Genomic DNA, 17,949 nt, shown 5'->3' on the forward strand with positions numbered 1-17,949 from the left:
CTGCAGAACGATTGAGCCCAAACTACCCAACTCTTATGGCGAACCGGAGCGGATATACTGGTCACATGAGATGTCAGAAAACGCACATGCATCCCGCATGAGATAGTAGTAAATGGAGACTATATCTTCGGCTAAACGAACAACAGGAAGACACTTGCACACACCAATAAACAGCAAACATCCTAAACGCAAGTGCAAAAAAAAGCAATATTGGATACAATAAATCCCTCATCCCTCATACCAGCATCGCAGGCCAGTCTCCCTCAGTCTCCCAGCGGCATCCCTTCCACCTGGTCTCCCAGCGACCGCCAATTGTCAGCCTGCAGCTCGGAATACTTGACCCGCTCTTGACTCCAATCCTGATGCAGCCGGCTGATGTGATATTGGGTCTGTTGGAAATAGACCAGCTCGTCACGGATGCACTCTTTGATGAATACCCCGCGCGCATGTTGTTGCACAATCGACTCTTTGTCCTACCGAACCTGTCAGTATAATAATCGAGAAAAGCTCATAAAATGAGATATACCTTGAAGATTGATTCCTCGACCTTCTCTATCTCCCCCGGCTTGACCGTTCCCTGGGGCTTTGCTCGTAAATCCTGGAGCTTTCGCTCATTGGTTTCGATTCGTCGCTCCAACTGCGGGATGTTGTTGCGTGCATACCGATCCCGCCGGTCAAACATCTCCCGCACACTCACAAGGTTGTCCCGTTGGCGTTTCAGGTCTTCCAACATCCCATCTTCCCATGCCCGTGCCTCATCCTCTAGCAAGCTTTGGCTGGCAGACAAGTGTCTCGCCGTCGCCTTGATACCTTCATTTAGCAGAGGCACGTCATTGGTATCAACCGCGTATGTGTCGCGCGTCATCTCAGTGAGGGACTGCAATGCGAGTGAGAAGCGCAGGTGATCCGCGGCAAGTCCCTCATTGCGTTTGGCCAGCCGTTCAAGAAGTGTGCAGAGGTTGATGTAGACTTCCGCCGATCGTTTAACGCCACTCCTCACCGTATCAAAAGTGTCTATGAGAGTAGATGGTAAGGAGTCCTCTAGGTCTGGTGGCAAAACGCGACCAGCAAACTCGTCTTGTACAGATATCGTCGCTTGTTTACGCCAAACCGAGAGTTCCTATCCATGGGTTTAGCGGCGGATCCACGCAAAATTAAACAAGCACATACCGTAGGAACTGTTAAAAACATGATAACAAGCTGTTCTTGGCTGAGAACAGGATGTTGAACAAGGGAGTTGGTAAATCGTACGAGGCCACGCCGGCGCTTTTCGAGAAATGAAGTTGAATCCGCTGCGAGGTGAGTGCCATTTACTTCAAAGAGTGAGTAAGTTTAAGAGGAGAGCTTTTGACAAGCCTTGTTTTGACTTACCTGCAATACGTTTTGGCGGAAGTAAAGGTAGCTGACGGAATGGGTATCGTTTGTGAAGACAATCAAGAAGCCAGACAAAATCGCTGTATCGTCTAACCACCGTGCTCCCCCTACGTGCCGACTTAACCTCGTAATTACGATGCTGAAACATGAACATCCCTTCCTTCTCCTGGAGCAGCGTCACTGTCACCATCTCTTTGAGATGAGGTGACGTAACCTGTCCAATGTTCAACGAGCGTCGACCGGGGTTCGACTCGCCGTGATCACTTCCAGACCGTCCGAAATCTCCCAGTCCAGGCCGTGATGGACCCCCAAGACCACCGCCGTCTGGTGAATGCGCAAAGTGATCTCCCCATCCAAACTCGGCGCTATTGGAAGAATGAACCTCGGGTCGACCATTGGTGCGGTTCGGATTGGAGTGCTCAGCGGGATTGCCCCCGTCACTTGCCTTTGACCAAGCATTCGTTGCCGACCGGACGCTTCCATAGCCGTTCAAGGTGCTGTGCTCATGTTCCGTTTGAGCATGAGCATGGCCACGATGTAGTTGGGGGCTTCCCCATGGATCTGCTTCGAGGCCACCAATAGACTCTCTTCTGGCCCGGCGTGATTGGGCGGAGGTTGGTTCTGGGAAGGGTGCGGAGGGCGCAGGAGGAGTAGTAGGGCGTTCATTCGAAGGAGCGGACATGGCAGGCTCTTGTTTTGTACGTAAAGCGTCCAAGTATGAGCTTGTCGGCGTGGGTAGTTCTGTAATCCTGTTAACTTCTATCACTATTGTGCGTGCAGAGCAGGGAGATCATACTCTTACGACGATCGTCCACTGCGTCGAAAGTGAGGTCTTCGCCTTCCTGCGCGAGTCCTATTAGGGCAAGCAGAACATTAAATTCGCCGCGACCCAGCCCGTTTGATCTACCCGTATCTCCCGCTAAAACAAGGTTCAAGATTTTGGCTTGATCCGTGGCAGAGATTCCGCTGCCAGACAACAGTTCTCGAACGGACGTTAAGCCAGCGCCGGTGCCCGCTCTTTCCCCCGCACTCAATACAAGGTCATACGCATCAATGTAGCTTTCGGGGGCATCTGAATCGGGCAGCAGAGTCTTGACGAGCTGTTGCTTGGATGTCCGCTTGCCAGTGTTGCTATTCCACGGCGAAGCTACACCGTCGTCATCAGCGAAGAGGGAGGAGCCGCCGAAGTTGGCACTGCCAGCACCGAATGAAGGCTCGTCGGCGAAGAGGGAAGTCCTGGATCTCTGAGCTGAATCAGCCGCCGAAGAATCGTCCGGCGACGTTCCGAACAAGGACATAGAGGACAATCGATGAGTTGCGAAAGAAGGAGGGAAGATGCGGAGCTCGATCGGAGGAGATAAGAGACAGGCAACGAATGGCCTACAAGCTTGGCTTGGGCAGGAATAATAATTTCTTCGTAAATTGAGGACAAGCGCAATTATCAGCAACAATAATAAAGGATAATGGGCGCCTGGGAAAGAGGACCTGCTTTCCCTGCGATGATCAGAACGAGGTGACGCGAGCGGTTGAGGGGATGATGTCGATGTCCGAGTTGGATTGTTGCTGGGCTGCTCACCGCGGAGCTAGTCAGTCTTGGCCTTGTCCAAATATCACTCGCACCAATGCTGGTCGGAAACCTCCTAGCTAACTAACTAAACATTGATGGTTCTAATTTATATATTGGAATTTGTTTGGATAGTCTTGGGATGATGCGTCTATAACCCAGAACTCCTCTTTACACTACTTGGTCGAATTGGAAACCATGGATTTCCCCATTGCGGAGACTTGGCCCCAACAAGCAGCTAGTATTTATATATATCACCCGGATAAATAACTGTCAAATATATAATTTAAAGAACATCTCATGGAAATTAACGTGGTGAAATGACCTTCAAGGGCTACTTCTGAAGTTTCCTCATCAGCGTTATGATATTTGTAACTACACTCATATACGGATGTATAATGTCATGTCATGCTATATAGACCCATCAGTTGCGCTCCCAGAGCTAGGCTCGCTATCCTCTCGGCTTGCTTGCTCCTTCGCCACGGGCACAGTGAAATAGCCGTTCTGGACCAGCAGATCCTGCCACTCTGTTTTGCCCGTAGCCATTACTCTATGAACGTTCACAGCAGGAGAGAACCATCTCTCCTTCCGTGTCTCTGCCTTATTGCCACCCTCAAGCGCCGCTCGACTAGCGCGAGTTGTGCGCATTCGCTTCGTACCCCTCTCATCACCAGAAAAAAGGCGAGTAAGTTCCCGGCGGTATTGTTCAAGGCGGAGATCAAACGCCACTATTGCTCGAATATACGGTGAGAGGTCTTCAGCGATTGATCTTTGGCCATGCTCGAATGAAAGCTCTGTACCTCCATTCGCTGGGCGATCTCCGCAATCTGGTTTCATGGCTGGCGCCAGCGCCTCCAGAATCTCTTGCTGTGGATGTTGAGATGCTTTTGGCTTGGAAACGGCCGCCAACGCCTTATTTTCCAGTGTTTCTTGTAACTCCGCTTCTCTACTCTGCCGGAATACTCTCCCGAGAAGAGCCTCCCAGGTACTCCCGACTTCCGCGGTTAGCGTTGTATAATCGGGGATATGGTCGGCTTGTAGTAACCGGTAGCCTTCGGCATAATTGAGTTTTTGTTTTTCGGACATTGGAGATACAGACGTGTCAACTGCGTCCTGTGGAAGTTAGTTTCGTGCAAGGATACAAATATAGATGTAAGACTCACCTTCCCTGCATCGAGAGAGGAAGTGGCAGCAAAAAGGTCCAGTACACTCCGTGATTCCATATAGTCAGATTGGAAACGCAAACATTCGAGTATCTCAAGTTTTGAAGCGCTTGGGCTAATCTCTGGAGAAGGTTGGCGCTGTATATCCTCCATACTATCAGCCTCCTGTAGGCTCAATTGCCACCAATGGAGTGCTTCCTGCCGAAGCTCGGCCTCGGTCGTTAAACCAGTGCTGGTCATAACATCGCGGCTGAACCAGCCCATGCAGTCATCGTATGTATTTTCGCTAAGCACCCGCAGCTTGTCGCCATTTGAATCAAGGTCTCTGCCTTGCGGCCACCGGTCGATAATCCAATCAATACCAGATTTCTCGCTACCAACGGCCATTTGACACCAGTAGTTCAGTTCCGTAATAGATCGCCTAAGGTCATAACCAGTGCTCAGATAGAGCTTCTCAACCACTGTTCGCTTGAGGAGGTGGCCTTCGTTTGCAGCCACTAGAAGAAGATAGTTGACAGCCAATTTCTGTGAAGGGGCTCTGTACCGCAGTATTGCATGGAAGGACATGTCGTCGAGGGGTACGAGATTCTCATCATTGCAGGTTATAATTATCGGACGCTTCGACTGCTTTATGAGAGTAAGAACCCCAGACCAGAACTGTTTGTCTTCTTCAAATAAGATGTCCGCTTCCTCTAAAAGGATTAGCGACTGTTTTTGAGTTCGGCCTTGTTTCATGTCAACCCCCTTCGTGGGAGCTATTGCCTTAGGTTTGTTGCCTGTTGTGGTAGCTGAGTTAGGCCTCAAGAAGCCCATCAGCTTGTTCTGTTTTCCTGTTTCTAGCCCGCCGGTCTCCGGATCAGCAGTGGAAGCCCGGCTACCCATGGGACTTCCATTGTCATGTGTATTATGGACCAGGTGGTTTCGAGTCATGTCACCGATCCGATCCAGGATGTCTTTTGCACTGCGACGCTGGCCTGCATTGATTTCAAAAACCTCAAAATCCATCTCTTTCGCCACTGCGTAGACAGATGCTGTTTTCCCACACCCTGGAGGGCCGCTCAGAAGGATGGCATTTGTCATACGGCCTTGTTCATTAGATTTCAGATTGAGCGTGAGATCCCCAGTACGAATGACGGTTCGTTTGCTCGAGACAGTCACATCGCCAGCTAATTCATCGTCGGATCCGGAAATTTCACCCATCTCAGAAGCCTCGTCGTCACTGGAAACTATGAAGCCTTCTAGCTTGTCCGACTTCTTCCGTCTTTTGCGCCTATTCTCTTCTTTACGTTTCGCCTTGTCCTTCTCCTTCGACGAACTGCCCGTTTCAACGCTTGAGACAATTAGGTGCTTAAGCCAGTCACGAAGCATAAGCGCTTCCTTAGTTGCGCAGAGAACTTGTTGTGCAGAAGCCGGCGCATACTTTTGCGTCCAGGCCTGCGCCTCATACTCTCCACGATCAAATGCAGCAGTTGCTGTTGGAAGAGATGCATATAGCTTAGAAATTGCTGGATGGAAGGGGCCATGAGATGACACCATATCTGAATCGGAAGCACCGCGCTGTGCTGTCAGCCGTTTAGCCATTTCGGCTTGCAAAGCTCGCCCACTGATGATTTGTTTAGATGGAAGCCTCAAAACAGAATTAGCAACTCGAGTGGAGCGCATAATAGACGAAAGCACACTATCTTCGTCATTTACCTGAACAGCAGGTGCCTTTGACTTCCTACGGTCCGTTTCATAAGAATTTACGTCGTCTTGTGAACAGAGTTGGTCGCTAAGATCGCTAAGATCTCGAACATGGGTTAGGCCGAGCGGAGGCCAAAGTGGGTGCATAGGTTCTGGCACTTTCGAAAACGCATGTTTGAAAGAAAGGAGAGGCATCGAAATCGGCCGTGAAGGAGGTCGCTCAGTCATGATCGCCGATCCGTCCTCGGAAGGGGTTGTGATCGGGTTTTGACATTGTATTTGCTGAGATGAGATATCTGTCTTGTGTGGAGGTTTCTTCATAAAAAATGGATGCGTTGGCTTGGCTGGCTGCTTGGGAGCAAGTTTCGATACGAAATTGGCCGGAGGAGGAGGAGGAGCGCGACTGGAAGCAATATGCTTTCGTTGCCCATTGATGATTTCGCTAATTTGCTGGCCCAGGCTTTCCGATAGCCCCTCCTTATTTATATACTTGATGACCACAAGCTTGCTCTTCGGACTCTCTGTATGCTTCAAACCTGTTTTCCCACGCTTGTTGCCCTTCATTTTTGACTTATCGGTAAACCTGTCGGCTACCGGAGAAATGAGAAGCTTCCCATTCGAGTTTAGCTTGATCACTTTCTGTTTCTTTTGGTCTGATTCACCAGGCGTAGGGGTTGCATTGATAGCCAATGGCTGCTGTTGTCGTCCTTGCTCTGACGGAGCGGGAACCTGGGTTGAGATACAGCTGCCCTGCGTTTGCACAGGGGGAGCTGCAATTTCACCTCCAGCGGATTCATCGAAGTTATTGGGTGTCGTTGTAATATCGTCGGCCGAAATATCTGCGGAATTCGTATCCGTTCTCCGTCTTTTTCTTCGTTCTGCATTGGGGTCGTGGTCAAGGGCGGCAGCTACGGAGGGTGCTTGTGAGACAGGTGATCCGTTGCACGCGTGTAAATCGGTAGGAAGAAGGCCATTATCAACGGGTGGCGGGAGTGTCGGTACTCCGAAGTCTGCATCGATAAGCACTTGTCCATACACAACTTGAGAAGTCATAATGACCTTTTCTGAAGAACGGATGTATTGCGCGCTCTTCTGTTTGCCCCATGGCCATTGGTTATGTGCCCACGAAAGAGCGAACGCTCATCGCCTAAAAATAGCCAGGGAGAAGGGATCAAAACAGGGCATCGAAGGAGTTTGGTTGCGCTAGAGCTCGAATGCCGGCAAAGTTGGCCGTTGAAGTCGAGATGGGCATAATTGAGACACGAAAGTTGACGCGCAGAAGCGCGTATCGACGACCGCCAAGCCTCACCTTGGCCGTACGTCATTTACGGTCAGTATACATACTATACCTAATGGGGACTGGTGCAACGCTAGTCCGCTTCTAGATAGTATCGGCCCGGAATATTGAATGGCCGGAAATTTTTCGAGATGCGGCCCAGAATGGATTTCTGCAGAGCAGCGACAACAGTGCTCTGGTTGCCATAGTTTGCCCATCCAACTTCGCTCGCCATGGATTTGCAACCGCCGTCTGTGCTGGCGCAATTACCGCGCCCGCTGCATGCCTCGACGGGCAAGACTCACATCAGTGAGGTCTACAGCCTGGCCAATGCAAAGAAGCGCAAGAGATATGAGGTTGCTGTCGCTGTCGATGGTGAAGCTGTTAATCTGTACAACGTATGTGTGCTGTTGTGATGAGTCAAATAATCAAATGCTAAATGTCAATACAGATTCAAAACCCCAAATTGGTCACCTCGTACGCAGTTTCTCCGAAATCGTCGTTTTCTTGCCCGCCATGCTCGTTGCGCAGGAAGCTCGCCAATGGTGTTAAGAGACAGACGTTCGTTGCAGTGAAAAAAGATATCAAGGCGTTTACTGAAGAGAGTGGCGCGGGTGGAACTAGTGCACCCGTCATTTCTTCCTCGACCTACACCGTGGACGATTCGAAGAGCCCGACGATTTTTGTTGGCATTGTTCCGGGGTTGGATACCGAAGACGAGAACACGGATTCGTTTGACGTTTTGGCCATTCATCGGGATGGCCGTGTACGCCGGCTGTCTCCCGATTTAGAATCTCAGCGATGGAGCCAACGACATAGCGCAATCGCTCAGGGCGCGGATTACGAAGTTCACGGGTGTTTTCTCCTGGAGTTTGATGACGCTAAGAAATCCCTACTTAAGCGACGACCGGACCTTGTCTCCCTCGCAGCTGGGGACTCTCTGATCTCGGGAGGCGACGACCCCTCAATATTGCTGCTCGTTTCGTACCCCGCTGGAGCTGAACAAATCAGTCTAAGTGAAGTTAGGATCCAGGCATTCTCAATACCTGCTCAAGTCCCAGGCCGAAATCTCGACGAAAGCCAACAGATGAGGCATCTTATGACAATTAACCTTCCAAATATCGGCGGGGAAAGGATTTCTTGTGACAATATGAATTGGCAGTTCCATTGCGGCTCTGCAGGGTTGAACTTGTCCTTCGAGAAGGGCTTCGTCAACTTTGACCTCTCCCAATACACGCCTGCCACAACGTCTAAATTTATTCTCGACGCCGAGGACTTTTCGTCCGTCATGCGTATTTCCCCTCAGACCGTTATCGGGGCCGGAAAGTCCATGATCGCCCTGTACGATACGCAATATAAGTCTATCCAACGCAGCATCGTGACCGAGGACCTTCCATCAACGGCTACCAACAGTGCACGTACCACATTCATAAATTATTTTGCGAAACTTGACCTAGTAGTCGCCACAAAGGGTAACTCTTTGCTTGCGTTTGACCTCGGCTCGTCCCAAAGCATTTCTGGCATACCAGGCAAGCGGTCTCGAGACGGTCTGCTGATCGATGCCATTGGCCGCGGTATTGGATCCGCATCACATTGGGAAGGCGTGTCCAAGAAGCACCGTTCCAACGAAACCGCAGCTTTGGGCCTCGATTCATCTGAGGACATCGAAAAGTGGAACAAGTTCTCGCGTGAGGTTCGCCAATGCGCGAAGAACAAAGACGGCCATGGATTTGACCGTGCTGTTCAGGCTTATTGCGGTACTGGGGATTCTCAACCTTTTCCTTCGCCTGGTCAATATGTCAACACGGAGACGGCCCTTTTCTTAATATCTCTCATCTTCTCCGTAGCGAGTGATGGCAACATCGACAAGCTTTCTGCATCGTCGTCCATTAACCTGTCTGTCACTATTTGGCCGACACAGACATGCGAATGGCTTATCAGCTTGGGACTCCTATACCCCGGCAACGTTGAAGCCGCCTTACGCCGTGCCCACAAGCCGCGTATCCTCCCTCAACTCCCAATCGGCACCTTCACCAAGGCCTTGCAAGACTCCGACCCTTCGCTCCAGCGCTTGATCAGTGTACTTCAAGGCCCCGCCGCTGCGTTTAGTGCAGACGAGCTTTCCCACGCGTTGAAGATTTTCCTGACCCTCGCTCGCTCAAGCGTTATCTCCACCGAGGAAGACGAATCACCGAAAGCCCTAACAAACGGCGAAGAAACTACTGAACTCTCCCAAGCGTCACCCTCATCCTCAACCGCATCCATCCAAACCATCTTCACCGGCGTGAACTCCTGTCTCCTCAAACTCAACGCGCACCCCCACCAAACTACAACAACCTCCCTCCGTGCCTCCCTCACCCGAACTGACCTCATCTCAACAATCCACCACCTCCGCCTCTCCCTCGCAACAGGCGGCCACACAACTCGGTTCACCGAAACCCCTCCCACCCCCATCTCACCGGCTCTCACATCCCCCCTTCTCCCTCTCCAAACGATAATCGCCCTCCTCAATGCCGCTGTCGACGCCATTGGCCCGTCAGGATGGGTATCCATCTCCCCAGCGGACTACAACACCGCCGCCGCATCCTCAGACCCCGAAGAAGCAGCCAGCCTGCGCGACATCGCGCTCATTGCCGAGATGAAATCCGAGGTCTCGGCCGCCCTGGCCGGCGTTGAAGAAGCGTCTCTCCTAACTGGGTTCCTACGTGAATACCTTCGGTACGCGAAGAGCGTGGACTCCCGCGTCCTCACCAATACAACCACGGCCACAGACGAAGCTTCCAAACTCCCTGCAACAACATCCACAGCTGTTCGCCACGAAAAGCTCAACGGCGCAGACCTCCTTGTATTTGGTGCGCATGATGCCGACGCTGACGGCGAGGGTGGCGACGCAAGTGGGAAACTGCTGCCGCTGTCGCTCAAGGCTGATAAGGGAGTTAGTCGGACGAAGGTGCTTAAGGGGACCGGACAGGTTGTGCAGCGGAGCAAACGTGAGATGGGCTATTTGAGACGCAAGGCGGTTGGGAAGTATACATTTGAGCGGTTGGTTGTTTAATTTGACCAGAACATACTTCTGATGGAATTTCCACTTTCCTCATTCTTTGGTAAATAGGATAGGGCATGCATTGTATGTTTGTATTTAGTATAAAAAAGTAGAATCAATGGTGCATTTATGGTGTTCTTGCTAAGATTACTACGGCGTGAAAACTGAAACTAGAGAAGGTAGAATCGACGGGAACTATTGGTATTCACTTAGTATGTACAGGGTTTGGTGGTATATAGATATCTATGTATGGATGTATAATATATCAATCGTCGTCTCCAGCATATCACATCACATCACATTGCAGCATCACAGAGGGAACATCCGTGGTCCGTCTGTCATCCTTTCTCTTGTCCTTGCTCATGGAAAGGGATGCTCCGAATCCTCCAAATCCACCTATTCCCGGAAAAGCAAAAGTTAAAGATACATGCGACGGAGGCATAGAATAAACATAAGCGTAAGTCTTCGACCATAATGCACATGCGGTAGGAAAAACAAAACAAGACATAGTAGGGAAACAATTAGAATGAAACAAAACATAACAAGTAGGTTTGAAGAGGAAAGGCACAAATTCGTAGAACAAAATCGTCCAATGGTTAGGGTGGTCATGTCATGGCGCATAATCGAATTCAAGTCACGCAACACCAATGTATAGTAGCGGGAAATGGTACAGGTCATTCTCATAAATATAACAAATTCGCAGTCATCGCAAATGGAATGAAATGGCATCGGATGTCGATCGTAAATCCTGCATGTAGAAGAGGGGTGAGAAATGGAGGTGGGTAGAATTGGTGATTGCTAGGTGTCTAGCAAGAAGGCTGGTGTTAAGTTCACTTGGAAGAGTGAATCACCGCAAGATATGACAGGAGGTATTTTTGATTCATTTGTGCAACCAAATATTTTAAATGCCGGCCTCCAGGCGTGACTCCCCAGCAAGGCGTACGCCAAAGGGTCCCGGGAAGCTAACCGTCAAAATGGATGCGCCTCGTCGCGGTCAATAATAAGGGCTCATGTGACACTAGTCGACGAACTCGGGGGCTCGAGCAGTTGGACTTGACGTACGGAAACCGCGACTTGGCAGATCAATGATTTGCGGCAATGATTGAATGCTCCGCGCGTTCTTTCAACCGCATAGCTTGGGACTCGAGGGATCGAGCCATAATTTTCATCACTGAAGTCTGTTAGTAGTAGCTCCTGCGGTTTGGGGTAAGATAGTCTCACCTGGCCATACGGACGCCCTGTCGAGAAGGCTGGCCGTAGTAAGTAGTATCTTACAGCCGTAACCTCCCTCCGTATTTCCTGACAGTCGTTGTAAGAGGTTCATTCCAGCTACAGCCGTACTGTTGTGCACATCCTTTTGCATTTTTTCTTCAATGCTGGAAATTATACCACCGACTTTTTCCAAAAGCTTGCAGTCTTCATCTTCAAGAAGCATGCTCTGGACGGCTTGTGCAAAATCAACCTCATCCCGACCTAGGATTCCTAGATACGACCCTACACGTTCTTGAACCGTTGTGACCCATTCAGCGAGAACTTCGGCGCAGTCAAAGGTACACATTGCGCTTTGGAGAGGGAGTTCCCGGCAGGTGAAATCGGCAAAAGTGTTGCCTAGGTGATTAGACATGGCGAATGAATCTGCGGCGTAACACGCAGCTCTGCGTAGAAGTTTTTCGCGTTTGGTCTGTCCAGGCCGGTATACACCTAATAGCGGGTGCATCGGTCGCTCTTGCGTAGGGGTTTGTGATATAGCAAGCTCTCCCACGCCAAGGTCGGCTATTGAGTCACGCCGGACATTCATCTGCATTACGTCTTCTGTGATTGACGGATCCAAAACATCTGAAGGGATCCCGTCTGGAGCATTGTCCATATCCGTTCCACGAGCTAGTTCATCAGCCATGGCATTCCAGTCGCGCTGCCAAAACGCCTCCTTGCAGCGCCCGAGATCAACATAAAGCCGAACATAAGCAAGATCTAATAGAGGAATGCTATCGGCGGAGAGAGGGCCAGCCCCCCAGGGATTCGGTCGCTCTAGGCTGTGCTGAGGATTCGTAGACCACGCCGTTTGCCATGCCCGTAGAGCAGGTTCGATGTGGGCTCGCATAGCATCCGTCTCTCTTGTAGTCCATTGCCGACCCATATGGCGCTGGCGAGTTTCCCAGATGTAGTTGTGTATAGCGTAAATCAACACGAAGCAGCCAAAAGAACTGGGTGCAAGGTCGCCGCTTTTTGGGTCCTCGGCGGTAATACCGGGGCCAGAACTTTGTGCTCGCCGACCAGCAGTCAGTAACATTGTCAGCGCGGAAGAGAAGGCAACGTTCTTCTTCGAGGCAAGGTGACCACCCATTTTCTTCCAGGCTTGGGGCGATTCTGCAGCCCAGACATCCTCTTCACAGGGAAGGTCCAGACGGATCTCGGAATTGGTCAAAGCAGGTGCGTGGTTGTACGCGGATACCAGAAAACATGAGGCGCCGAAAATCGCATATACTGTCCGTTTCCGTTCCTCTACAATTTTCCAGTCCAGCCAATCTTTCTTCTCTTTTGGTGGACCGAACGAAGCTTGATTCCAGGCGTCCGATTCCGAGTCTTGTCTCGGCGCGTCACTTCCACCAGCAAAGCCAGCGTTCAGGTGGTCTTGTGGAAGATCTTTCGCGTCAATGTGGCGCGTTAATTCAGCCGCACGCGCAAGACTAACAAGGGCCGCGCAGTGAGTACTTGCAATATCTGCAGAAGTCTTGTCACCACAAGTATGGCCATAAATAACGTTGAGTAGCATCGCCTGCACCAGCCAAAGTGGGGTGTTGTGCACAGAATTATCGCGTGCATTGGCGGAACGAGAAACAGCCGTTGACATATCAGCCTTCCGGCGCTCTTCGAGATAAAGTTGAATCATCTTCTTGGAGGCTTCGAAGAGATCTTTTGAAGATGCGGTGTCAAATTCGTAAAGGGCACCAATGGCTGCCATGGAGAGGATCAAGCAGCCTCCACCACCGGCCACACCAGTGGAGCTGAGATTAAGATGGCCGCTCGGGGTGCGCAGATTATTGGTGTACTCGGGTGCCTGGAAATTTAAGGTGGGTATATGTAGGAAAGGTAAATGAGGATGGAAATAGGTGATGTATGCGGAGATAAATCGCTGCATGTCTGCTGTGCTCGGTAGTTGACTAGCGGAGTTCAAGCTGAAAGAAGAAGAACGGGAGTAAAGATCGCGACATTGAATCATTCCGGTTGCCGGCTGAGAGAACTTGCGGTGGTTGAAGCCTGTGGGTTGTGCCATGCTGGCTAATAAAGCCCGTCGTGTGGAGTCTGTAAAGGTATCGGTTGAGGCTGGGGCATGGTGAGTTCGTAGGGCACTATTCGCGAAAGGTAGGTTGAGAGGATTAGGAGATTCTCCGCTTGTTGCCATGGAGGATGAAAACATACTGCTCTGCGAATGTGCCCCCAGCATAGGCTGGCCCACGGAAGTCATGGACGGGGGAGTGGCATATGCCTCAGCAAAAGGGTTTTGAGCCATCAGGGACTTGGGAGAGACCGTCTCAGGTGGAATGCCTAGATCATTAAAAGTAGTTGAGCTATAGTCGGCGAACTGACTCGCGGACGTCGCCGGATGGGGTGGAAACTGGTTCTGCCAGCCCACGGAGGGCATTGAGAACTGGTTTGACCCATCCATCATAGGCTCGCTGATTCCACTCTGACTGCCGGTGCTCATAGCCGAGGGTGAGGACTCATCAATGGCAGATTCATTGTTCTTACCCAGTGGCAGTGACGGGTCGAATCTCTGCATCCAATCATACTCAAACTGGTACTCGTCCTCCATAATGGCATCGTTGGCTTGAGGCATATGGTGGGTACCATATGGAGAGGAGGGGGCGTCATTCCCGTAGTGTTGCGGGGAACCCCCAAAGTGGAGCTGAGCTGGATTGATGGTGCTGCCGTGACCGATGTACTCTGGAATGTTGAACTCGAAGCTGCCATATACCGGCGCCGTCCGGAGCCCCCCGGAAATTTCCATAGGCAGTCCATGCGTCTCAAGCTTCGTGAGGCCATTTACCGGAGGTTGATGGGTCGCAGAATAGCCCCGATAGTCGATTCCTGAACCCACAGACGAACCGAGGCTGGGGTGATAGGCATGACCAGGATGGCCGGTCGGTCCAGGAGCCGGGTTCGCATTGCCGACGAGCCCAAGCCCAGCTCCGTCGATGTGGCTGATCGTGTTCGCGCGCGGGCGCATATTACTCGAGTTGCTCGCTATCGAGTTCTTGCGCACACGATTTGCTCCCGCACCAGCAGCACCTGTGCTTTCCCTTCGAGCATTTCTAGGCCGCGAAGATGGAGTTGTTGCCATATGAAGCTTCTGCTGATGTCTGAGAAGAAGGTCTCGACGTGCGAAGCAACGTGAACAATCGGGGCACTCGAACGGTTTCTCCTTTGTGTGTGAACGCTCATGGCGCTTGAGATGTTCTAGTCGGGCGAATGACCGACCGCATGTTGTACAGCCGTGGGGACGCGGCTTATCAGTCTTGGGGGGAGGTATGTTGGCCGGATTGGCAACTGAATCCTTCTTCGAGTTGTCCTTGGATACTGCTGCATCGTTAATATGTCGCTTGAGTGAGTGTTCCCTTCTTAGAGCACGCACCATTGACGTCTCCAGGCATCTCCGAAATGCTGGAGAGGTCCTCCAGTTTTGGGCTGGTGCCCAGGCTTTGGTCCACCATCGGGCCTATTAACATGCTATCTCCGTAGAAATATGGTGGGAAGTGAGGGCCAGCTTGCAGGCTGGCTTTAACAGAGACGATGTGGATAGGGCGGCGGTTCTTTGTATTTCACTAAACCGAACAGTTCAAAGGAGTGAGAAAATGCGATGCGACGAAGGATCAGACCGACATTGGCGGTGATACGATTTACTGGTTAGATATTAGCCTGAGAGTGTCTAGAATGGTTGAGGCGGAACGGTCGGATCGAGGACATCATCGTCCCCATGGGAGGAAAGCTTAGGCAGTGGGTCAGGAGGTGCGGGAAGGAGTTGGGGCAACGGGGTGACAATGAGGCACTGACAGCAAGGAGCGAAGGGTGAAAAATGCGAGGAGTAAGCTCTCGGTAGCTAGTTAATAAGAATAAAAAGTGTATGATTCGGTCTTGGGGGGCGATGAGAGAGGGATAAATAGGTGAAACAGTCGCGGGCGAGGTGGGATGTGGCGAGATGTTCCTGAGGTCCAACCTTTGGAGTAGTCAGCAGGGGCTCAACGTCCCAGCTTCCAGGACCCAGGGGACGCAAAGCTACGGGTATACCAGCTTACCTTGGGGGGATTGCCGACTCAAGAGAGCAGAGGAAGCTATGCGCAGGCTCTCTGGGTGGTCTGCGAGCTGTTTGAGTGTTTGGATTGGGTGCACTCTCGCAAACAATCCGACTGAGGGCGACTGAGGGCGGCGGGTGGATAAGCCGGAAAGATAGCCGGGCAAGTGGCGTATCGATAGAGGTGAATTTGGAGTCAATTGATGATAAGGGCGGAGTTCGCTGATTACGAGTTAAGTAATGCAGGGGGTGAAAGAAAGCTCACAGCCAAAGGAAGGGAGAGAGTGAAGCCTGAGGAAAGGGAAGAGGAAGAAGAAGGGAGGACGATGTTCTTTGAGAAGCTGCAGTGGAAGTTACTAAGGCGAGTGGCTGCTGGGGATCTCAACAAAAGGACCAGTGGGCATCAGTGTCTGGGACTGGCAGTTGCTCGCAGGCTGGCCTCCGAGAGTCAAAGCAATAATAATGGAGTTACGAGAGGCTGCACGTTACTTCCGTGCTGCGCTGTGTTCTGTTTCAACCCCGGTGACTGTCGCGGGATCAACCACGAAGCTACCGCCCAATCGCAGCACCTTCAGTGGGCCGATGAGCATAAAGCAGGGGCCACGACTGGGCCAGAGCCAAGGATCCGCCCCACATCGGAGTCACGGGGGAGCTGCACTTGGGTCTGTGCTACTCGACTGGCCAATGGGAGCCACCCTGTGAACTCAATCCAGGCCGAGAGGATTATCGGTTACTGCCACGCACTTTATCGGCGCACGACCAGCAGAGGAAAAGAGGCATGTTTGGTGCACTAATGAGTGTATAGAGAGCGTACTGAACAATGGAAGAAAATACTGTTGTTCTGCCAGACCAACAGCTCACAAATTATCGGAAAATTCCTCTCTCAATAATGACATTATTGTGCCGTCTGCTGAGTACGGCGACAGCGCGGAACAGACCCGTTGTTAGGCAAACGAGGCGCTGTCTGCGACAATGTCGGTTCCTGTCTTTCTTGCCTTTCTCAGACACGCTCCGTTGTGAATTGACCTGACGTAAGCGCGTGGCTCTTAGACTCGCTTCCATGGCGCCTTCATTTTCCATCCTGCGGTTGAAGGATCGCGGTTGCTGGCAACGAGCGATTAGCCGTCTGAGTCTGACCGTTTGCAGAGAACGGAGTTCTCCGCCGCCCAAAGGTTTCAAAGGCTGGGTGACTCGTGTTTCCCGTTTCGCGTTTCGACCCCAGATCCAGCGGCGATTGTTGGCTCGTGGGCACGACCGTACCTGAGATGACCGGGGGACTGGGGCCACGGCCCACGAGCCACTGAGTGTTCGAGTGGCGGTTGGCGCCGCCGTGTCTGGCACGAGCAATCTTAGTAAAGTCTAACGAGCCGGCCAAAAAAAGGTGCTAGAGAATGAGGAAACGAGCTTCGGTTGACGACCATTCTGCGGGGACTCTGGGGAGAGCAGTTGCTGCCAGTGCGCAGCCGAAGGTTCCTGTGTGGGGGATTTTCGTGGGCCCGGCTGCTGCTGCGTGCCAATTGCAGTTCCTTTATTCTGACAATCCCCTGGCTCAGTTCTGGAAACGAGCCACTGCATCGCCGCCTGGGCCTTCTAAGCCGTTTTCGAATAATGCAGCCGCTGGAATAATCAATAATGCCCTCGGATGTGAGTCCTCCGTGGCCAACTCCTTGTGCTGGCGGCTGGAGCCTTGGCCGCTGCTGCCGGTCGCATCAGGGGACTGACTGACTCTTGAATAGTATCTTCACCCACCAGGAACCACTTCAGGCACCCACTGCCAAAAATATATCGTTGCGTCCTCCCCGCCCAGTCAAGCCGTACGCAGATTTATCCACTGCTTCTCCAGCAGCGACAATCCCCGTTGACACCGACGAGGATGCGGCGTTGATCCAGACAGCGGCCGCCCTGCAAATCTCCTGCACCATCCCACGCAATGACGTTGGGAGGGAGACTCCCAATTTCGAGCTGTGCTCCGTGCACGTAGCAAAAGACGCCAATGCAATCGTGTCTATCAGCGGGTATTCTCGTTTGAGGTCGGACTTTCTCCCGATTCCTCGCCTCGGTAATCACTGAACCATCTGAATCATGCCCACACAGCAGGGGATTCCAGTAACTTCCTGAGTATCAAAACAATTCAACTACATTCAGCCTAAATAACCAAGCACGAACGTACGAAGTACGAGGGACAGGAATAATGCCACAAATGCGAAGCCATCCCGGGGAAACTCCGGCTCCTGTAACGGTGCAATCAGCTGCTGTGGGCTCTGGACTGTCGCGCCGCAGCCTCTGTTGTCCGTCGATCCCGCACTGCAGATACTAAACCAGGTTTCCTCCGTCGATTGCATCGGCTCCCAAATTCTCCGGTTATTCTGAGCCAACGATTTAGATGGGCGTTGCACCAGTCTGTCTCTTCTCGGACGCTACCTTGGGAGAGTATAGTATAGTCCAGGGCGGGCCAATCGATCATCCCGTCCTAATCTATATCAGACGGTGCATACACTCTTATCGATCTGGACCGTCTACTTTTACTTAGATACACATAGACAATTAACGAATGCT

General features: G+C 51.7%; 4 protein-coding genes across 4 annotated transcripts; 2 read left to right on the forward strand and 2 right to left on the reverse strand.

Moving 5' to 3' along the window:
- Nucleotides 1-263: 263 nt before the first annotated feature.
- On the reverse strand, nucleotides 264-6,895 carry mvp1 (sorting nexin Mvp1; the record flags this gene model as incomplete). Its single annotated transcript, XM_040814387.1, has 9 exons — nucleotides 264-473; nucleotides 527-1,120; nucleotides 1,171-1,313; nucleotides 1,372-2,115; nucleotides 2,171-2,717; nucleotides 2,995-2,999; nucleotides 3,391-4,051; nucleotides 4,102-6,794; nucleotides 6,844-6,895. 9 exons carry the CDS (start codon nucleotides 6,893-6,895, stop codon nucleotides 264-266), a joined length of 5,649 nt encoding a protein of 1,882 aa, XP_040665151.1.
- A 398-nt stretch (nucleotides 6,896-7,293) lies between these two features.
- ASPVEDRAFT_125338 (uncharacterized protein) lies at nucleotides 7,294-10,115 on the forward strand (the record flags this gene model as incomplete). The annotated part of the gene is made up of 2 exons (XM_040806263.1): nucleotides 7,294-7,458; nucleotides 7,512-10,115. 2 exons carry the CDS (start codon nucleotides 7,294-7,296, stop codon nucleotides 10,113-10,115), a joined length of 2,769 nt encoding a protein of 922 aa, XP_040665152.1.
- A 1,070-nt stretch (nucleotides 10,116-11,185) lies between these two features.
- On the reverse strand, nucleotides 11,186-14,739 carry amdX (putative C2H2 transcription factor (AmdX); the record flags this gene model as incomplete). The annotated part of the gene is made up of 2 exons (XM_040809869.1): nucleotides 11,186-11,274; nucleotides 11,325-14,739. The coding sequence occupies 2 exons, from the start codon at nucleotides 14,737-14,739 to the stop codon at nucleotides 11,186-11,188; spliced, it is 3,504 nt and encodes a 1,167-aa protein (XP_040665153.1).
- Nucleotides 14,740-15,143: 404 nt separating this feature from the next.
- On the forward strand, nucleotides 15,144-16,222 carry ASPVEDRAFT_512838 (uncharacterized protein). Its single transcript, XM_040814450.1, has one exon. It carries the CDS (start codon nucleotides 15,597-15,599, stop codon nucleotides 16,185-16,187), a length of 591 nt encoding a protein of 196 aa, XP_040665154.1. The 5' UTR covers nucleotides 15,144-15,596; the 3' UTR covers nucleotides 16,188-16,222.
- The last annotated feature ends 1,727 nt before the right edge of the window (nucleotides 16,223-17,949 follow it).

The sequence above is a fragment of the Aspergillus versicolor genome (genome assembly GCF_001890125.1).
Source record: "Aspergillus versicolor CBS 583.65 unplaced genomic scaffold ASPVEscaffold_2, whole genome shotgun sequence".
In the NCBI taxonomy this organism is placed as follows: domain Eukaryota; kingdom Fungi; phylum Ascomycota; class Eurotiomycetes; order Eurotiales; family Aspergillaceae; genus Aspergillus; species Aspergillus versicolor.